Consider the following 23,913-nt stretch of genomic DNA (forward strand, 5'->3'; position numbering starts at 1 on the left):
TATTGCCATTTGTTTGTATTTTTGTTTATCCATTTTTTTCTAATTTCTTTTCTTCATTCATCATTTCTTTTGTCTCTATATTCAACTCAACTGCTGAATTAACCACTTCATATTCAAACATGTTTACATAAAAAGTAGTCTTACATTTTTATTTTTTAAATAAACTTAATATTTTCCTAAACTTAACATATTTAATTATTTTAATATGACATAGATAGGGCCTTTTCCTTTTTTTTTTTTTTTTTTGTCGTTTTGTCATAATTTTTTTAAATAATAATTTTCAACATTTGTACATTTTGGTCATTATGAAATTTTTATTTTTTTTTTTAAATTTTGAAGAAGTCTTTTCAGAACTGGGGGAGACAAATCAAGAAGACCTTAAACTTTTTCAGAAAATTTCTCCAAAATGCCAAAGTTTCGCATAACTTTTTGCTAAAAGCAAAACAAATACATTAAAATAATACAATAACACAAAATAAAACATCAATTACCTGAACATTTATTGAATTAAAATAAAATTATGAAAATTATGAAATTAATGAAAGTTGTGATCATATGAAAATGTATGACTTTAAAAAAATTAACTTTTTTTTTAAAAACATTAAAGTTTAGTAATAAGTAAGAATAATCATTAAAATTTATAAATAGTTTTTAATAGGCATTTTTATGTTTTTTATGTTTATGTTTTTAATAGGCATCTTATATTTTTTCTCTTTTTTTTTTGAACATAAGCTTTTTTTGACAAAATAATCATAAAAATATATAGTTTTGAACAGTCATTATTGAAAAATGTGTTGCGTTTATTCTTTTTTTTTGGTTTTGGAAACAAACTTTTTGACAAAATAATTATTAAAATTTAGAGTTTTGAACAGGCACAAGGGTCAGAGTTTAGAGAAATTTTCTAAAAAGGTTTAGTCTTTCTGATTTGCTTCTCCTATTCTGAAAGACAGTCTTCAGAAATGAAATTATCCAAAATAACCAAAATGCACAAATGCTGATTATTTAATCTTTATTTTTGAACACTTTCTTTCCATTCTATTATATCGTTCTTTTCCCCAAAAAGAATTTCTATTTAAGATTACTTGAATTATATCTTAATTTAATTCCTAAATATTTATATAACAATTTTTGCTTTTAAATTCTCTAAACATTTTTTTTCCTCAATCCTATACATATTTGAATTTCAAACTTGTCCACTTTTGTTTTCATTTATTCATTTTTTTTATTGTTCTATAAAATTTTAGTTTCATTACACTAAAAATCCCAACTTATATATAAATAGCGTTTTTTGAAAAGCGACTTAAAAATCTGCTTTAAATTATATTTTTAAAATAACTTTCAGCTTTAAAGTTTTTTTTTTTTTTTCAATCTTTTTAAACTTGGATTTTTTTCAACAACTGTACTGATAGAGTCACTCCTATAATGACTTTATGACATTATGGAAACATTTTTTGACTAATTTTGCTTTTAGCATAAGTTAAAATTTTGTGTAAATTTATGAAATTAATACTTTCTAAATTATTGTTTTTTCCTTCTGGAGATCAGAATAAATTCTTAGAAAATTCATGGATCAAAGGACATTCTCATAATTTATTCCTCATTTAAACACTTGATGACTATAATAAACTTGTAAAATATGTAAATTGACTTTTTTTATTTAATTATTTCAATTTTTCCTATAAACGAACACACTCTGTGGTATAGAAAGCTTCCCAATCCAGTCACAACTTTACTGGTGCTGTTCTAATGGAAGATGATACCCAAACAATTTATATATGATCAGTGAGATGGTGACAACAAAATGTTGGACAGTTCTGACTTTGATACAAAAATAAACTGAAAGCTAACCTTACACTGTCCACATTGACAGAAAAAACTGAGCACTGTGCCAATGATAGGAAGGCGTGGAGGATGATGTGTAACCATGGTATCAAACACTTTTCAATGTCATGCATTAATAAGTTGAAGGAAGCTATGTTTAAAACAAAAAAAAATGCAAATCATCCAGCAGCACACTCTCCCAATCCTCATACCCGTGGTCATTGCAGGACTTAAGTTCCATTTGCAACTAAGTGAATGTCAGGATAAAAAAACCTAAAAGAAATATAATTGTCAGGACATCATATGTTGAAATCGCTGGGAGAATCCATCATATATATATATATATATATATATATATATATATATATATATATATATATATATATATATATATGATGGATTCTCCCAGCGATTTCAACATATGTATATATATATATATATATATATATAAATAAGAGAGAGAAAGGGGAGACAGAGAAAAAAGGAGAGAGAGGAAGAGAGAAAGGGGAGAGAGGGAGAGAGAGAAAAGGAGAGAGGGAGTGAGAGAAAAGGAGAGAGAGGGAGAGAGAGGAAGAAAGAAAATGCAAAAAAGAATCTCATTTGAAGAAAAATCTCAGAAAGGAATGAATCTGATGTTGAGCAAATAAGAGAAATAAATATTTCCACCCAAAATAAATATTTTTTAAGATTGCAAAAAAAAAAAAAAAAAAAAAAATCACAGAAAAATAAAACGAAACAAAACGTTTTAAAATCTTTTAAAAAATAACTCTATAAATATTGAATGAACAAATCATCGTAGAATATAAGATCCAACCATATTTTCATCAAAGTTTTCTTCACAAAAGATTCAAATCTGTTTTCTTGGCAGAAGATTCAAATCTGTTCTCTGATCGAACAAGTGTAAATCATTCAAAATACAAAGGTAAACATTTTGAATTTTAAGGAAAACAAAAAGTTGAATTGTAAAATACCCCTGAGTGAATTTGCTTGAAAAATCCCTGAAATATCCAAAATAAACCACTATAAAAGTTTCCACGGTAATTTGGGTGGGGTTGGAGTATGGATGGGTGTGCTTTGTCGGCCAGCATCCCAATCCAGTACACTCACTTCTTGAGCAGCCCACCTGGTTATGTATCATCATTCGTGTCATTTTGGTCAGACTGTGGTCCACTTGGTTCCATTTTGTTTAGTGTCAACGAAGGATTCAATCGATTCAACGACCCGTGTTCAGCTTGGTGATCCATGAAGGAATCCTTTGCAGCAAACTGCTTTCCGCAACTCTGACAGCTGTACATGAGGCTACCATGGTGGCGTTTCAAATGAATCTTGAGCGTACTGTTCTGGGCTGTGGCATACTCACAAAATGTGCACTTAAAGGGTTTTTCACCTGAAAAGAAGAAGAACAAAGAATTATTAACAAGATGTTTTGAAAGCCTTATCAATGCTTTATCAATTTATAAATAAAACTAGCAGGACCCATGTATCAGTGTTGCCCAGTGGAAAGATGACACAAAGACGGCATAAAATACGAACAAATAAATACTCAAACCATCATCATCGTCACTATCATCATCATATTTAACATCTATTTTACATGCTGTCATGCATTGTTTAAGAAATTGTCTTCAAGCTAACCTATTTCTGGTTCATTTTTATCATTTCTTCACGTTTTCAGTAACCTTCTGCTGTGAACTGAACCTGTTCTACATCTAAACCAACTCAAGAATTTCCATCAATTCTTTACACATAGCCAAACCATTGAAATCTACTATTCTGCACTCATCTCCCTATACTGTTGACATTTAATCTTAAGAGCTAAACCAGTTTTAGAAATTGACTTCCAAACTTACTTATTTCTGGTTATCCCTATTTCTGGTCCGTTTTTTATTACTTCCTTCCATGTTTTCCTTGGCTTCACTCAACTCTCCTACATCTATTAACCCCAAAATTGTCATTCATTCTTTAAATGTGACCATACCAACAAAGTCTACTCTTCTGCACACATCTCTCTATACTGTCGAACTACCTGCTACCTTAACTGTTCTACATGTATTAACCCAAGAATTATATATGGCATAATCACATTGGCACAATGGTTCTCAGTAGATCACTGAAGTTAAGTAATGTTGTGCCTGGTCAGGACTAGATGGGTGACGATTTGGAAATACCAAGCGCTGTATCTAGAAGGGCATTAGCATCTTCCCAATAGGGATATACATGCGACTGGGGACTGCTTGTGAATTTCATACTCCCTTGAAAGTTTGTTCTTCAAAGGAACCAATTCAACCTGTCTAGGTGAGTGCAGCTTAGGTCAATTGGTAACCCAAGAATTCTTAATCATTCTTTAAACGTGGCCAGGCCATTGAATGTATTTTTCTGCACACATCTCTCTATACGTCAAGATTTAATCTTCTGAGGTCATCAGATTTAAACTCGTCTTTTAAACTCGCATTACACATCCATCATATCAGTCTCACATCATTTCTTTACATGCAACACATGTCCTCAACCCTTACTACTTCTATTAGTAATACCAAACAACGTACCATTTAACACTGGACAAGGCACATTCTGCAACAATCTGACAGTTTTTAATTCAGTAATTAATAGATTTCTCGTACGTCAATCAATAGAAAACTTATATGACTGGATTCAAAATAAACTTTTCTTTAAAATGGTATTTTAATATTTGTGTTGTGATTTGTATATTCCAAGAAATTAAAATTTAATTCCGTCTATTAACAAAACATGCCGCCATGGCATGTTGGTGAGTGCTAGATGACTTTTCGGATGCATGCGTTTTAGGTCTGTTCATATAAATGCTAGACAGGGAAGTGCTATTAGTCAATGACATTTCACATTTTTAAAACAATAAGAGAAAAGAATTATCTTCATCACGGAATTTGAGCAAAACACGTGCGACTTTCCAGTCAAAAGTTAGAAAACCTTGAAGTTGAGGCTTTCTAGTACAAAAATAAATCAAGATAGAAACTTTGTTCAAATCGTATGTAATAACTAGTGTATTTATTTCTTTTGTTATAAAATTTAAAAAGAATTGGTTAAGAACTTCTTACGTGCGCATCAATAGAAAGAATAGAGAGCACCAATATTTGATTGTGTTTTCAGTGCCATCTGTCACAAGTGACGTGCGATGTAAATTCATAACAAAATGTCTGTTTACAAAATGGCTAACAGAAATAAAGTATACATTCTTTATTTTAATTATTAATAAAACATCAGTTTTTGATTATGAAAACAAAAAGAATATTTTTGGTAATGTTCTATTTTAGTATCAGAAAAAAATTTTTTTTTTTTAAATATTCAATTCAAACAAAAAATTGAACAGAAGAAAGTTTGGTGCTTATGCTATTTTTTAAAATACTATTTTCAAGTTAAATTCAAGTTTTATGATATCTTCTTTTTTTTTTTTTAAATTAAATTGTTAGGTGAAAATACAGAATAATTACAAAACACCCTCCACTCCCATTTTAAGAATGGATTTCTAATAACATTATTTCAGCATGGTAACATAAGTGCAGAAGTATTGAAATTTATTTTTATAAAATAAATGAAAAACATGTTTAAACAGGATAAGAACATTTAAGACAACAAATAAGATGTCCAAAAATGTTTTCATTGTTATACATATTTATATCATGTTAATTAATAAATATTGAAAATTTAATTAAAATTGGTTGATTTCCTGAATTTTAATAAATTTTTAAGTGAAGTATGAGACTCTAAAACAGAGTTTCCCTACTGAAACGCTTTATTTAGAAACCCATTCTTAGCATGGGAATTAGGTGTTTTTTTAACTATTCTGTACTTTCACCTAACAATTTAATAAAAAATTATAATCATATTGTACTAACGTTATTATTTAGAAACCTATACTTAACATAGGGAGGGGAAGGTGTTTTGAAACTATTCTGTACTTTCACCAAACAATTTAATAAAAAAGGATATTGTAAAACTTGAAAATAGTATTACAAAAATAGCACTGTAATTTTGTTTAACTATAATTCAAACAGCTTCACTCGACACCACCTTTTTATTTAAGTAAAAAATGCTTCTAAATGAGTTAAAATACGCAAACCACTTATCCAGTTAAGTAAAAAAAAATAACTTATCTTATCTATGATAGTATTTATTGGGTTTGTTTTACAATCCACAGAGTTATGAAAAAGTAATCAAAAAACAAATACATAACAAATAAATATTACCAAAGACAAGATAAGTTACTCTTCTACCTACCTCGATAAATTTTTGGTGTTGTAAATGTTTAGACTGTTTGAAAAACAGGTAGTGTCGAGTGTTACATGAGAACAAGAAAAAATGGTCATGATGTCTCTTGAAATCTTTGAAGTCTTGATAATAACTTAAAAATAAAAAATATACAAAATAGTGGTAGAAACCCACCCGATAATTCTCACAGCCACTTAAAGCCGTGAAAAATGAAATGTGATTATGCTAATTAGTTTAATGTACTTGAAAACATAACCGTAAATTTCCTTTCATTTGATAAGCTACAAGCCATATTTTGTTAATTCTTTTTAATCATGTTGAGGTGATCACTTTGGATTTCCCAGTCGCCATCTTGGATTTTTCATGGTATAATGATGACAAATGATCATGTCCATCAGAATAATATTTCGCATGATAATAAAGCCTTCCCTCCCATTTTTTTTTAGCTGTTTTTATGTTTCCACTTAAAGCCGTTAAAATGAAACTTAATTATGCTAATTAGTTTAATGTACTTAAAAACATAATTTTAATCTGTACAAAATTTCCTTTCATTTGATATGCTCACAAGCCATATTTTGTTAATAATTTCCTTGAATTGTGTCATGGTGGCCATTTTAGATTTCCTGGTTGCCATCTTTGATTTCTCATGTGATAATGACAAATGATAATGTCCATCAGAATAATACTTCCTATGATGATAAAGCCTTACTTTCCACTTTTCTTAGTTGTTTTTATTATGTTTCTACTTAAAGCTATTAAAATGAAACTGAAATATACTAATTAGTCTGTAAGTTATCAAGTTAGATGATCGTAAATACAGCCATCTAAACCTTCATAGTGTTATGATAATACATGCACAATTTTATCATATCTTAAAAAGATCTGAAGATACAGCTTTTTAAAGATGGGTTAGTCTGTAAATTGTGCAAATTTTCTACCATTTTCAGTCACAAACTTATATGCATTTGAATAGGACTGATTTAAGACAAAAAGACACACATTTTTTGATACTTTGAATGTTCATAACTCCAGTTCTAATTGTCCGATTTTAAAAAAACTAAAAAACTTTTCTTATATTTTGTACACAATGTCACAAATTACTTTCTAAAAAAACATCTTGTTTCATTAATAAAAACAAATTTATCAACATGTAATTATTATGAAATAACATACCTGTATGAATCCGAATATGGACTTTAAGGTGACTACGTTCAACAGTAGAATAATCACACTGACCACACTTAAAGGGCTTCACACCTGTTTAAATAAAAACATAAAACAAATCTTTATGTATAAGCTTGGACTCTGTATTCCTTTTTATACATGCATTTGTCTTATTATAATAGAGCGTGTGTGTGTCTATAACTGAAACTACATTTTTAATGATGTTACAATTCTTTTATAAATACAAAATGGTCATATTCAATGCTGTAAAGACTAAGCTCCTCTCCTTTAATAACTACAAGAAACCTTCTCCACCACATCAGTGCAGGTAGACAAGCTAGCTATCTCAAGCCAGATTTGAAACTAAGCTTGTTTCCTTTAATAATTACAAGAAACCTTCTCAACCACTAATAGCCATGACTAATGATACATTACTTGAAACTACTTTGTTCAAACTCCTCGGCTTAACGTTCACGGGAACATTTTTTTTTTTTTTTACACAGTGATCACCACTTATCAAGGCCCGGAAGCCACTCAGGGATAAGGGTTATTGCAAGTACATTACGTTAGTGAGGAGATTTGCTGAAGTGTTTACTTAAGGGGGCGGTTCATAAGGAATTTGTTAACATTGGACTTGAAGACATCCAAGTTGTAGTCCGGAGGGAAGCAGGCAGACAGAACAGAGTTCCACAGGCGTGCAGTTCTAAGAAAGAAGCTTTGTTCATGGAATCCACGTTTTGATTTAGGCACAGATATAGAGTGGGGGAAATTTTTCACAGTGGATTCAGCTAGACGGGTGTTTTTCATGAAATATTGGCGAGGGGGGACCAGAGATTGGAGTTCAGATGAGCATCTGCCATGGAAATAACGATAAAACAAGGACAGGCTCACAACGTCTCTTCTGTGGGAGAGAGGTTGCAGGGTAGAGAAAAGGGCATCCCCCACTAAGCACCGAAGTCTATTTTGTACTCTGTCAAGGCAGGATAGGCTGTTTTTAGCAGCTCCTGCCCAGATATGGCAGCAGTATTCCATCCGTGGACGTACTTGGCTTTTATATAGATAGAGAATTGCATCAGTAGTGAGATATCTTCTGGAGCGGTAGAAGGATCCCACCATCTTTCCAGCGACCTTGGCAACAGACTTGATGTACGTGTTCCATTTCAGATCAGGAGTAAAGGTCAAACCTAGAAGCTTGTCAAAACACGGGGCCTCACCCAGACGAGAGCCATCCATCACAATTGATGCCAGCTGGGGATCAGAACGTTGATGATGTAAGGATAGGAGTTTGGTTTTGGATGCATTAAAGGTAACCAGCCACATCTTCCCCCACTGAACCACGCGCTCGAGATCAGAGGAGAGAGAATCAGAGAGAAACATGAGTTAGAACAGATACATTGAGTGCATTGCCAAGGCTGCTGCAAAGAAGATGAGCTCTCTCTGCTGTGCTAGAAAGCTGCTTATGCCTGAGAGTATCCTGTACTCTAGAAGGCCACCAATCGACCATGTAGGGAGTATCATTGCCACATTTGGGCTGGTGTATCTGCTACTAGTCTCTCCCTCTTAGAGTTTAAAAGAGAGTCACCAACCTAATAGGTCCTGCACAATCAGCTAGGCTTCAATTGCTATCCCATAAACGAAATGTTGCATCCCTCTGCCTGTTTTACAAGTATTTTAATGGTGAATGCTCCAACGAACTACAAGCTCTAGTACCACCTCGACATAAATACTCCCGACCAACCCGACAAGCAGCAAAATCCCACCCCTACACAGTAGAAATCCCTAGATGTAAGAAAGCCTTCTACTCTAGTTTCTTCCTAAGGACTGCTAGACTTTGGAATTCCCTTCTAGGTTCCTGTTTCCCCGACTGTACTGACATGCAGAAATTTAAGTGTGATGTAAACACTATATAATGAAATAATAGTGAATAGAAAAACTTGCATTTCTATTCTAAAAGGTTAATGTAGTTTTCTAGCATTGTTTAGTGTGTCTATAACGGAAATTTAAATTTATAGATGTCTTAACACCGGACCACAATATCTCAACAATTCTATGCACGGTTTTTATCGCTTTTAAATGTAAGATTGCTTATTTTTTATAAGCAATTCTGTGGTGGGCTTTTTTTTTTTCCACTCTCGAGAAAGTGAGAAATTATCTGCCCTTTCTTTATATTCTAATCGCCTCCACATTTTTGGGACGTATTATTTGTAATTTCTCTATTATTTCAATATTTTCTATGTGTATAAAATTAAGTTATCTATAGACATAACATGTTTCAAAGTTTAACTTCTCGTTAGTATAGCTAAACTTGAGACTCAAACTCACAGCTCTCTGTGTGTGTATATATATATATATATATATATATATATACACACATTTTTAAAAATATATTTTACAAGTATTGTGTCCTTATTTGAGTCAGCATAATCAGGTAGAAGATTCAATTATAATATTTTGGGAGATCATTCCTTTAGACAAAGGAGATTTCCCAAAATATTACAATATAGTTCTATCATAAAAAAATATATAAAAGAAATACATATTTCTATTAAAACATATATCTCACTACCTCTCTCTCTTTCTTTCTCTTGTTTTCCCCCTCCTTCTTTCTCTTCTGACCAGCTCATTCCTTTGTCTGGATATGCACACACAAACAAATCCTTTTTATAGAATTTTTTAGGAATGAGTCGGCATAAGGGAAGTAAGTTCTTGATTAAAAAAAGTAGAGTTACTTCCCTTCACTTAGTACATGTAATAGCCTAAAAACCGACCTTCCCTGACAAAATTTGCATCAATTTAAGGTCAGAGAATAAATACTTTTTTTTTTAATTTTAGATATTATTCATCTGCATATCTAATACAAACTTTGTGTGTCTTTGGTTAGCTGTTTTTACTTTTAGCTGGACATACAAACACAGACAACTGCTCTTTATATAATAGATGATTCCCATATTGTATTAAATTCTATATTAAGTTCACTTAGGAGGACATACTGGCTGCTTCATCGAGACGTTTTTCTTTTCTTTCTCCCTTAAAACAAATTTAAAAAAAGTACATAAAATAAATTTTTTACATCAGCTGAAACTCAAAACACCAACAATTCTTAATCTTTATTATTGAAACCAAAAATCTTTTTTCTTTCTCCCTTTCTATTCTAAGCTCTATCTATAGTTGAATTTTCTTTTTTCGAGTTTTTTCTTATGGGTTTTTTCCTTTTTAGTATTAGCAATGCAAATGTATCTGGTTATTCTATAACAGGGCTCTACAGACAAATTTATCTTTAATTGACCTTCGACAACTAAATATTTTCGCTTACTAGCCAAACTCACATGATTTTTAGAGTATGACATCTTCGTTTTGTGACAAGTATGTACATCATGAAGATTTTTCTGTGTTTTTTTTTAATAAGTGTAATTCTAAATATACAACAAATTTTATGTTGATACTTGAAGGTATAAACATTCTAATTTCTTCAGATATTTTTTTAAACAGGCTTCGTTAAAAAAAGTATATTGTTTTATTAAACATTTATTGTTTAAATAATTTAACTTTGTTCGTTTTATAAAAAAAAAGTTGAAAAGATATTTTTCAATCAGGAGCGAGCTTTGGAAGATTTGTCAGTGAAAGAAATACAAACGCCAAAGGATAAGCGTTTCATTATTTCTAGTCGCCACTTTGAAAAATCACTCGCAAATGCGACTGTTTCACTCGCAATGTAGAGTCCTGTATAAGACAGGAGCACATGTGAAATATCCATGTTTTACTATGGTTTAAAAACACGAATGAACTATAATACTTGACTGTTTTTCTCTTTAAACTAAAGTTGAAGAGAAAAATTAAGCCAGAAATTATGTGTACTAAGATTACTATCAGACAAAATACGGTGAGCATTTTTCTTGCCTGTACATAAATGTCAGAGATGCTCGTATTATTTAAATTCTTTGGATTACTGTTCTTATCTTGAGTGTTATTTTCACAACGTTTCGGTCGATGTAACCTGAGATCTTCTTCAGGTGTATATTGTCAAACTCATGAATCAGAATTTCAAATGGAACCCTTTATTTAATATATAAGGGTAGTATGCTCTCGTTCTGTCAGCAGTGACTGGGCAGAAGACTTAAATAATTCACAGTTGTATTTTTTAAGTGTTGCCTGCACTAAGAATTGAAGCTTCAACCCCCAAAAGAGTGTAATTTACAACTAAATTTTGCCAAGTAACTTATCCACTACGCCATGGTCCTTGCAGATCAAAACGTTGTAAAAAATAACACCAAAGATGAGAACAGTAATCTGAAGCATCCAAATAATACAAATAATTAAACCGCATCTCAAAAATTCAGAAACCTTATGTCAGAAATGCATATTGAATTATTATTTGTATTAGCAAACGTCTGTTTTGTCGCATATTTTTGCTAGGCGATTGTGGCAATTACTTATTCATATCACCCCTTCCACACCTCAAGAAGGAGATAGCGAATGATCATAGTTGAAGGTGACCTGAAGATAACCTTTTCATTAAATTCTAGAATTTAAATGTGATGTGAACAAACATCTGGCTATCTAATTTCCATCTTAGAGTGCTCCCCTATAAATCTGTCCCTCATCATAGTAACTCCTCACACTTCAGTAGTAATATGCCTTGTTTGAGGGGGAGGGGGAAATGGTAGAAAAACAAAAAGAAGCAGCCAATCGTTTTCTTACCCGTGTGCTTACTGAGATGTTTCTTGAGATGAATTCTTTGATTAAAGGCATGGTCACATTGGTCACATTTGAAAGGCCGCGATGTTGGATATTTACGCTTACGGGCCTGTTGCTCTAAACTCAGCTGATTCTCTTTCGACCGCTGCAAACTGCTCATCTTTGCTGACCGTGAAAAACTTGAACTCAAACGATGCAGGGAGAGCGGACCTTGATTGTGCACAGTGTCCGATCGAGGCATCCGGCTGTTGGAAATCGATGAATTTTCTATCAGCTGAGACGTCACAAACGATTTCGGGTTTGATGAAGAGGAGGTCATTTCTTGGATATTTGGCCCAGAAATTCGTGATGTGGGTACATTCCCATCCCCTGAGGATAAAGATGATTTGCACTGATCTGAAGGAAATGTACTGGTTGAACCGGTGGTGTAGACAGCAGCGTTTGAGGCACTGGAAGCAGAGTTTGTCTGACTAATAACAGGGTAAGAGAACGGAATGGAGAAGACGGTGCCGGGCTGAAGAATAAAAGAACCGCTGTTGCCAGTCATGTTTCGACTTTCAAGGTCTTCTTCAGTGTCGGTATCTTTCATCCTGTTTCCGTCCAAGTAAATCTCTTGCCGGTAAGGCAGGTTGTTATTTTCCTGGTCACCATTCAAAGAATCCGGATCTGGATTTTCATGTTCTACATCAATATAAATTGCACTCGGATATTTTCTGGATGTGGAAGAAGAATGACTCCGGCTCTGTCCGAATTGTAGCCGATTCTGTCCCATCGAACTGCGCATCTGAGAATATTTCCCATATGTGTGCGGGTTTCGGTTTAAATAATGCTGGCCTCCACTAAATGATTTTTTTCGACCAATCCGGAGGCCTGCTTCGTTCCGACGGATTATTCGGTCACGCAGACTACTTCCCTCTGTGGACGTATGTGACGCTTCCATGTGTTGTTTGCGCTTTTTAGGAACAACAGAACTGCAACACTGCATCTCTTGGGCTGTAACGTCAGCAGCAGGTCGTTGTTTATCTGTGGACTGTGGCGGACTCGTTGGTTCTGAAATTTCTTGCTTTAAAGGAAACAAAGTTGGTTCGATTGAAGGAGGTGTGGCTTTAGGCGTCTCTTTAGTGAAGGAGTTCTGGTCTTCCTCAGAGGTGCTTGTAGTGACTGGTAGTATGGTGCTACTCTCCAGGCGAGCTTGTCGATTGACGTCAAAAAAGATTTTGAAATTATGCGTGAATTGTGCATGCTGTAACATGTCCCAAGCTGATAAGAAAGCCTTTGTACAGGAGGAACAATACAGTTGTCGACCAAGAGAATCTGTAGAAAAAAAAAAAAAAAAAATGGAAATAATTCATCATCATCATCGATTTAATATCCGTTTTACATTTTCATTCCTGGTAGACATAAATGCTGCAGGTAGAAATAAACGTAACATCTGTTGAAACAACTTCTTTTCTTTGAAAATAAATCTGCAATGCCATGACTCTCAGATTAAAAGAAAAATACAGGTTCTTATCCAGAATTTCTCTCACATTAAAAATACAAACGTATAAGAAAAATCTGAATGATGCATATACTCATAACAAAACAAAGATGTCATATTCCAAACATTATGTAAATTGATCAAATAGTTTTATAAATTTATTTATTTTATAAAGAAAAGTGTCTGGCCTTTTCGTCAAGATCAGAGTGTAGTATCTGTTCTTCAGATGCTGCACTTCTATTTCTTGTTCTCTTTCAGTGGAGGAGAAATCCTTCACGACTGAGACAATTTTTATTTTTGTACCTTTTCTCCACGTTAAAAAACGACCCTGGTGTCTAACTCTGTCCCGTGGGGAGGCATAGTAAATAGGTACAACATAAGTTTCACAAGTTCCAATCATTGTTCAGTTATCTCCCTTTGCTTTTTTTTCAAATTGTTTTCAAAATGGCAGACAAGCAACCACTCTTGATATTCATAAAATTTGATTTTCTAATTTTACGAGGGACATTCCAAAAAATAATGCCTCTTATCTTTTTATAACACCCAAATGGATTAAAGGGGATTACAAATTACATTGTTAGTTTCATCTCTCTATCGCAGATATTGACAGTGTGAAACTTTCAGAAAGAAAGCAACCTCTATCATGGACGTACATCACAAGTAGAGATGCATTATTGAACTCTTCCATGCAGAAAAAATTGCACCAATCAACATGAACTGGCGCATGTTGAACATTTGCGAAGCCGATGCAGTTAGGAGATGGGTTCGTTAATTTCAGAGAGGCGACAAAAATGTGACAAAGTGTGCTCCAGATTTATGATCAAGGCATCAAAAGTGCATTGAGAATGGTGGTGACTATGTAGAAAAATAAATTCTGGAGCACAAAAGGTTGCTCGTTTTAATAGTATCACTCCTGTCTTTGTAACTATCCAACATTTTATTTTAGTTTTTGAAGAGGCCTTACTTTTCGAATTACCCTTGTACATGATTTTTGACATTGGATATTTTCATTTTGTCATGGGTATATACATCAAATCTTTCCTTATTTTTGTTTTTTTATGAGGTGGCTTTAATAAATTTCCAGACGTTTTTTTTCTAGACATTTAAAATTGTCATAGACTTTTGAATATTCAGTAGGTTATTGATATACATCTTATGAGATGACTGACCAACTTTTATGATTTCAGGTTCAAATGAACAGCTACAGCAGGAATTGGAATACACCCTACTAAAGCCCGATTGCTATAGCTGGTGAATTTAAAAAATGCAATCTGGACGTGAGGACAATTTAAAAGAACAATATGCAAAAAAATTCAGTTGGAAAAAATGTCACAGAAATGGATGAAATGCTTCAGACTGGTTTTGGACCATCTTGCATGAATCAAGCATCGGTTTTGGAGTGGCATAAAAGAGACTGTGAGGGATGATGAGAGGTGTAGAAGAAGTAAGGAAGTCAGAGCACTAGAGTTGATTGGCCAAATAGAGAATTTCATGGATGAACCATAGTGTGTCTATAGAGACAATAAGTCCATAGTTTGATGTCAGTGTGGGAACTGTACACACAAGACGAACTAAAAATGTGAAAGATTTGCGCAAATGCACCAGTCCACAACCCCATCCTTGTCACAAACTATTGGATCAAGATGGACATCAAGACAGTTCCTCACCTTGCTCCCTATAGTCCAGACTTTGCTCGTTGTAACTTTTAGTTATTCCTTAAGCTCAAGGAAAACCTTAGAGGATGTCATTATGAGATAATTGAGGAGATAAAAGAAGCTGTGCCGAGGGTCATTGACATGCTCACACAAGCTTTCCAGAAGTTGTTGGAATGGTACAACAAGTGCATTGCATCCGGAGGAGATTACTTTGAAGGGGACTAGAGTTTCTATGTATGTACTATCAATAAAAGGTTTCATTGTTTTGTTTTACGGCATATCAACCCTTTTTGGGTTATTTAATGCCGAATCCAGTTATTTTGGAAACAGTTTTTATGCTTCAAGTTCTTTTTTTTTTTATTACATTTTCACCCCAAACAAGGCAAATTGCCACTTTGGTGTAGGGGGCTACTATCAGGAGCAACAACTGCTGGGGTACTATGTAGGGATTTGGGCAGCAAGATGTCGGTTCACGTTACACTTGAACTTCTGAACGTCAGTACTGTTGGGGAAGCAGGGACCTGGAATGGAATTCCAGAGTCTAGCGGTTCTGGGGAAGAAACTATTGGAGTAAAAAGATCTTTTACATCTAGGGATCTCTACAGTGTGGGGGTGGGATTTAGCAGCCTGTCGGGTTTGTCGAGGGTGCTCACGTCGTGGGGGCACAAGTGATTGCAGTTCGTCAGAGCATTCACCACTAAAATACTTGTAGAAAAGGCAGAGGGATGCAACATTTCGTCGATGGGACAGAGGCTGAAGCTTAGATGCCAGTTCAGGGCCTATCAGGTTTGCGACTCTCTTTTGAACCTTGTCAAGGAGCGAGAGACTAGTAGCAGATGCACCAGCCCAGATGTGGCAGCAATACTCCATACATGGGCGAATGGTGGCCTTATAGAGGTACAGGATACTTTCGGGTGTTAGTAGTTTTCTAGCACGGTAGAGAGAGCCCACCTTTCTTGCAGCAGCCCTGGCAATGCCTTCAATGTAATTGTTCCAACTCATGTTTCCTGTGAACGTTAGGCCAAGGAGTTTGAAAGATGTACTCTCAGATAAAGAGTCGTTGGCCATTGCTATAGGTGGTAGAGAGGGTTTCTTGTAATTATTGAATGAAACTAGTTTAGTCTTGGCAGCATTGAACGCGACCAACCACTTTTGTCCCCATTCCACCATAGATTGGAGGTCTTCCTCTAGTGTTTCTGCCATTTCTTTAGAAATGTGTTCATTCGTCTTCCTGTCGTGCCTGCCATAGAGTGTAGTGTCATCAGCATATATACCCATCTCAGAGGCAATTTTGTCGGGGAGGTCATTTATGAATATCAGGAACAATAGAGGTCCAAGGATAGAACCCTGGGGCACCCCCGCATTTATATCTTCAAATATTTATTGGTAGAGTTTGGTTTGGTTGTTTTATGGCATATCAACCCTTTTCGGGTTATTTAGTGCCGAGTCCAGTTATTTTGGAAATAGTATTCATGTTGCATTCAGTTATTTGGTAGAAGATTTTTATTCTTTAAGCTCTTTGTATCTTCAATCGCTAGTTTGTAGTGTTTAGTTTGGTTGTTTTATAGTGGATTTTATTGTTTTTGTTTCCTTCCCTGCAGAACATGAATGAGTTTTGCAATGGGAGAGGGAAAAGGGTTACAGTATTAATGTTTGGGACATTTTAAGTTAGGAAACCAGTCAGAAAGTGGGGGAGATAGAAAGAAAATGGGGAAAAGGTGGGGTGTTGTTTTTGTTTTTAGTTTGGCAGAACATAATTAAGTTTTGCAAAAGGAAGTAGAAAAACAAAAAACATCAATGTTAGGTGCATTTCGTCTCAGGAAGCCAATATCTTCAGACAGCCTGATCTGGGTCAATAAAAGTGCCCATACGAAAAAAGTCTGGAAATTTATTGAACGTACCTCGTAATATAGGAGGAATTCTGAACAAGAACCTAAATATATTTTCTGCAACGTGCAATGTCATTTTTCTTTTAATATTTTATGCTATAATATAAACAAAAACATTTCAGATACTTATTATTGTCTATTCCCCTCAAAAAAACAAAAACAAAAAAAACTTTATCAAATGTTTAAATACTTTTATTCAATTTTTTCTTTTACTGACAGTATGATAGGATAAACTTTTATTAAAATTCAAACAATTTTTTCTGCCATGTTTTATTCGATATGACCGTTTTCTAGTATTAGGTTGGTGGAAAAAATTTTGTTGATGTAAAATTTTATCTTGAAAATGAAAAGCTGTCTTGAAAATCTTTATTCAGAACAATAACGACCTTTGCTCTCTATAAGTTGATTTATGCCTCACTTGTAAAATTCTTTCAGTTTTGAAGTGAAATCTGAATCTAACTTATGTTCACTCTCCTAAATTTTGTAATCCTCAAAACAAGTGATAATCCAATGGAACTAGGTCAAGAGAATATGAAGGATGGGGTAAGATTTCCCAACCAAATTCTGCTCTGAGATGTTTAGTCAGTGGTTAAGTGTGAAGGGGGACGAGCAGTGTCATAATGGAAGATTCCTCCCTTTCTGTTGACTACAGAAAGCCATTTTCATGTGAAAATGGGTGAGAATATTGCAAAAAAATATGAATGATGCTTTAAAATTGAAAGAAAAAAATTATAAATTAATCATGGTGATATATTTAAGTAATAACAATATGCAGAAAATAGCAATTACAATGGTTTACCTCTTCTACAAACCGGAAAAATCTTTTACACTAACCTGATAATAGCACTATCTGGACTGGTTTCATAAAAAACAAATTTAATATGGTTTCCAGTGCACCAGAAAAAAATGCAATGTTTAGATTAAACTGTTCATATATTATCTATATAATTATAAAACTCAAATGACCTTGTAACAATGTATGTAACCCACTTTCTGGTTTATGACATCCTGTTACACATGTGCGCATGACCTGCGCACTGAAATATCAACGTTATTATTTTGAAATTATTATTTAACATGGGAAGAGTGGGGTTTAAAATAACTTAAATGTAATACAGAAATGAACAATGTAAAAAAAAAAAAAAGCAGATATATCAAAATTTGAATTTAACTATAATAAGTATTATGGTATCTATTCAGTGCACATTTACCTATAAGTATGGCCAACCACTTATAATTTAGTAACAGTAAATTTTTTTTTTTTCAAAAATAATCAATTATAATAAACAGAACGACTCATAGAAATCTATCTATATTCTTTTTTCAGTTTAATATACTTTCATCGAAATGTTTCTGTTATGTCAAAAAAAAACTATTTTTTTACGTCACAAGTGTCACGTTCATACATGAATTCCATAGCTAATATAACATACTGACCCAACGGATCACGGGTAGTCTAGTTTTTTTATTGGAATTCTTTTAAGATGAGTAATTTATTTAAAAACGTGATGAAACAACAACAATTATAAAGATGAGGATAACAGTCCAAAATAAACTGTTCATGTATTATCTTTCATGACTTTTATAATCACATTTTTATATTTTTATTTTCACTGCAAATATTTAAATGATGGATACACTATAAACTTTCTCATTATCGTTTTTCACTGATTCTATGAAAAATAAATAAATAAAAAAGCAATAATTAATGTAAAAAATGTTTTTCTTTTTCTTACCAGTATTTTTATTTGGATCATCAGTTTCATGGTCACAATCGGTTTTCTTGTGATGGATGAAGTTTGTTATATTCTGCAGAGGAAACTCTCGCAAACACCTGCCACAGGTCAAGTAATCGCAGTCTGTAAATAAACATTATATATAATTTATCAAGTTCAGATGTTATATAAAGGAAACTTTAATTTATAGAAGTCAATAAAACGCAGACGTGTAACGGATAGACACAAACTGAAGCAAATTAAAACTTATAATAGTGGAATAAGCTGTGCAAAAAAAAACAAAAATAAAATTAAAAAATCACTTCTTATAATATGCAGTTACCAGCCAGTGTTATCTCGATAATATGAGAATGGACTTCTTACTTGCAAGGAAAAAAAAAAGATCAGAACTAAAAACTATTTCTCTGATGAGGGATTTTAAATACAAAATTAATTAAAAATAGAATAAAATTCTTTTTATTTGCATTTAAAAGCATGTTTTTTAAAACAGTTTGTGCGTTTAGTCTATATTTTTCACTTTATTCAAAATGCTTCTAAGACGTTTCTGAATTTTTGAGATGAGGATTGGTTATTTGTATTATTTGGATTCATCGGACTACTGTTCTCATCTTGAGTGTGATTTTCATGTTTCGGTTGATGTAACCTCTGACTTTCTTCAGGTATATCTTGTCGAACTCAGGAACGTTTCTGTGGAGCTTGGGAATTTGGATGGCATTTCAAGTAGAATCCTTTATTTACTTCACAGGGTAGCGTGCTCTTGTTCCGTCAGCCATGATACAATTATGAATTACTTAGGACTTCTATCCAGTCATGGATACTACCCCTATGAAATAAATAAAGGGTTCTGCTCAAAATTCTGTCCAAATTCCCGAGTCCGACAATATACACATACAGCAGGTCGGTTGGTTGGGTGGTTGTTTTTGTTTTATGGCATATCAACCCTTTTCAGGTTATTTAATGCCGAATCCAAAGATTTAAGAAAATTTTTTTAATAGAATATATTTGTTTTCAAGTCGGTTTCTATTTAACCCATAGTTGGTACTACCACTCCGGGTCAGAGTGGACTTGGGAGCAATGGCAATTAAAGGGTGGCTCCACACTCCCCAAAGCCCGCAAGCTGGGGCCTCACCACTGGATATAGTTTAAAGTCATATCCAGGACCACAGCAGGTCGGAGGTTATATTGACAGAAATGTTGTGAAAATCACACTCAAGATGAGAACAGTAGTCCAATGAATCCAAATAATACGAATGCTTCTAAGAGTCCACACATTTTCAACTTCATATATATATATATATATATACATACACACGGCATAATCGCATTGACACACTGGTTCTCGTCAGATCACCGAAGTTAAGCAACATTGAGCCTGGTTAGTACCAGATGGGTGACCATCTGGAAATTCTAGTCGCTGTATGTGCTCTCCGCTTATTGTGGCATTTGTTTCCAGTTGTCTTGTACATACACTTCACTTGCCACTGGTATTTAACAATGTCGACTCAGGTTGGAGATTGCGCATGTCCTGCCACAAAACTTTCACGTGCAGTCACTCCTACGTTGGTATCCATAGTCTGTCAAAAACTGAAAGAGCCTTACCTTACCTATTTATATATATATATATATATATATCGGCTGAAGAGAGCTTGATATGGGTATCTAAAACGATCCCTAATTATCAGGTTTGAAACTGACGGTACCGATGACTTATCTCGTCTAAACTTTCTGTAAATAATATATATATATATATATATATATATATATATATATATAACTACTTCATTTACTATTAATATACGAAATTATAGATTTATGCGTAAACTTTAAGTATTTACTTCAAAAGTGCTCAATACGTAGGTAGAGCTAGTTAGTAATTTATAAAAATCGCCATATATATTTTATAAATTACTATATATATATATATATATACATATATATATATATATGTATTACATGTATGTTCTTACTTGCATCAGCAGGGGGAATCTATATTGTAATATTTCAGGACATCTCTTCTTCATCAGACATGTATTAATAAAGGTGAATCTGCATAGCTTATTCAACATTTATATCTTAATTTGCTTTTAGTTTGTGTATATCCGCTACACCTCTGCATTGTATTGTCTTCTATAAATTTAAATTTCCTTTATAGACATGCTAAACAATGCTTCGAGCAAACTACATTAACCTTTTAAGTTTTAATCTATTTATAAAATAAACTTAAACCAATATTTCCCGAACAGTGCTCAATACAAGATAGAGCTTTATAAATATTTATTATTCTAAATTAAGTTCTAGTTAACACTAAAATAATATATTGTGAAAACAATTTAAAAATAAAAAATACTTGAAGCTATTTTCATCAAAGCCAAACAACGTACAATTAATAACAGTACACATGAAACCAGTAACAACATTTTTAAATATTTAACGTAATACGTTTATCTCGTGTCACTAATTCTGACATTACAAAATTTCAATTGTTAACATCTTTCTTGAAACAGTATGAAAACGTTTTCTTCATATGCCTGTTTCTCAGCTACCTTTTTGAAATTTTCTTTTCTCTAACTTTTTGTTTTGTTTATTTGCTTTTCCAACTGATGATGACGCAGCAACAAATCGAAAACGTTCATGATACACATTAAACATACATTAATTTTTGTTGATTTTAACACAAAAAAAAATCATTAGAAAATTAAAAAAAAATTTTTTAAGCATAAAGCCTGAAAATCCTGTTATTTAAAAAAATGTTTATTACGTTTCTAAATTTTGGAGATGAGGATTGATTATTTGTATTATTATTATTATTATTATTATTATTATTATTATTATTATTTGTATTATTATTATTATTATTCAAGTGTTATTTTTCTTATTCAAGTGTTATTTTCACAACCACAAGGATCAGTGGCACAGTGGTTAGAGTACTTGGAAAAATCAATTGTAATAAGTGATATATTCATGAAGGTTGAAGGTTCAATTCTCAGTGTGGGTGACAAAAAAATACAATTGCAAATTACTTAGGACTTTTGGAACAAGAGCATGCTACCCCCATGAAGGTTTGTTTGAAATTTCATCCAAATTCCTGAGTTTGACAGGAACATTCTGAAGAAGGAGGATAAATCTTTCATGACTGAGGCAATTTTAATTTTTGTTCCTATTCAGAATGCCCCTTTTTGGGAGCTGGATTTTCCCTACATTAAAAACCAAACCGACCTTGTCTAATTCTGTCCTCATGGGGAGGTAAGTAGTCTGTAGTGGAATGGAGTCAAAAATGGATGGTAATGTTCAACGCTGCCAAGACAAAGTTTGTTTCCTTTAATAATTACATGAAACCTTACCAACCACCAATAGCTATAGCTAGAGATACTTTACCTGAGAGCACTTCGTTCAAGCACCTTGGCTTAACGTTCACAGGAAACATGAGTTGGAATAGATACATCGAGATTATTGCTAAGGCTGCTGCAAAGAAGGTGGGCTCTCTCTATCATGCTAGAAAGTTACTTACTCCTGAAAGTATCCTGTACCTCTACAAAGCCACCATTTGCCCATGTATGAAGCACTGTTGTCACATTTGTGCTGCTGCATCTGCTTCTAGTCTCTCACTTCTGGACAGGGTCCAAAAGAGAGTAGCCAACCTAATAGGTCCCGAACTGTCATCTACACTTCAGCCCCTGTCCCACCGATGTAATGTTGCATCCCTCTGCCTGTTTCACAAGTATTTTAATAGTGGATGCTCTGACGAACTACAGGCCCTTGTACCCCCTCGACGAAAAAACCCCGACAAACAGCGAAGTCCCACAGTAAAGATCCCTAGATGTAAGAAAACCTTTTACTCTAATAGCTTCTTTCCCAGAACTGCAAGACTTTGGAATTCTCTTCCAATTTCCTGCTTCCCCAACTATACTGACATGCAGAAGTCCAAGTGTAATGTGAACAGACATCTTGCTGCTAAACTCCCTACATAGTACCCCTGCAACTTAGGTCCCTGATAGTAGCTCCCTACATCAAAGTGGCAACGTGCCTTGTTTGGGGTGAAATTGTAATATAAAAAAGATAGGAACAAATTAACCAACCGGAAGATAATAAATGTCACAGTGACATTTATTGGATGGATTTCTATCAGTATTTCGTTTCAATTTCAATTTTTGAGCAATTATCACGACTACAAAGATGAAAATCTAATGTCCATCATCTTGTTGTCGTTCTAATATAAGCACTTAGCTTTGAAGTAAATAAACACTTTAAGTTAAAACACAAAAGACATAGGTAGGAGAGTAAGTTATCTTGCCTTTGGTAACATTTATTCATTATATATTTGATCCTTGATAATTTTCATGTTTTGTTGTCTATACTATATATACTATACTATAATGCTCGGTTATTCTTTAGGGGTAGTGGTAAAAAAACAAAAAACAGAACCCTTTCTTATAGATAAATAGCCTCAACAAACAGAGCATCTCCAGCATTCCTATAGGAATTTAGAGCCAACCTACGATTTGCATTTTTCCTTCCCAGGGCATCTACTAAAAAAAATGCCTTCCATAGAAGGGCTTCCCAGACAAAAAACTTATGAAACCTTCTATGGAAGGCAAAATAGAAAGAATTAACTATGAGGTTTATTACAATCATTATTTTAGTTATCTGTGCAGAATTAATTTTTTCATTTGCATCGGTCCATTTATTGCCTGCAGATCTCAGCCAAGTTTGGAATTTGTCATAAAATTTCAGGAATATCCATTAAATTCTTGGATGTTTATCCTGAACAAGTATAAAAAATAAATGAATAAAAAAAACATTAAAAAAAGGTAGATTTGAATGCTTTCCTAAAAAAAAAAAAAAAATTGTATCAGCGACCATCACTGATAACAAAGAATTACATTGCTTAATATGTGGAAAGCTACTTGTTTGCCGCAAATTTAAATGCGATATTCGTTTCAGCATACCCCAAAATCTATAAAAGCTGTTATGGTAAAGGTGATTGTTAAGGTGGCAAGTAAAAATTTACGAAAACGACTTTCAGGCAGCCCAAAAAGCAACAAAAAATATTATCACTAGGTAGCTCATTTTACATTAAATTTGTATAGAAAAGTAATCCGCACTTTTTGAAAAAGTAATTTCTTCATATCATGAAAACTATTTCTCTGCCTCACTTAAAGTATATATTTGCTTTCAGCACCCTCCAAAAACTTGTAAAAGTTTTCATTGTAAAGGGTTTGTTTTTTTTG

The 23,913-nt window shown here is 33.3% G+C and overlaps 1 protein-coding gene across 1 annotated transcript in view; it reads right to left on the minus strand.

Moving 5' to 3' along the window:
* Positions 1-2,559: 2,559 nt before the first annotated feature.
* The window catches only part of LOC145277543 (uncharacterized), a 30,101-nt gene continuing 8,747 nt past the window's right edge, over positions 2,560-23,913 (minus strand). Inside the window, exons 3-6 of the mRNA XM_080129011.1 lie at positions 18,686-18,808; positions 11,929-13,239; positions 7,240-7,323; positions 2,560-3,208 (exon numbers count right to left, since the gene is read on the minus strand). Of these exons, the coding sequence (XP_079985137.1) occupies positions 2,949-3,208; positions 7,240-7,323; positions 11,929-13,239; positions 18,686-18,808 (1,778 nt within the window). The 3' untranslated portion in view covers positions 2,560-2,948. The remainder of the gene's footprint in view (positions 3,209-7,239; positions 7,324-11,928; positions 13,240-18,685; positions 18,809-23,913) is intronic.

Source organism: Euprymna scolopes, chromosome 6, assembly GCF_053919585.1.
Source record: "Euprymna scolopes isolate OS-2025 chromosome 6, ASM5391958v1, whole genome shotgun sequence".
Lineage (NCBI taxonomy): Eukaryota > Metazoa > Mollusca > Cephalopoda > Sepiida > Sepiolidae > Euprymna > Euprymna scolopes.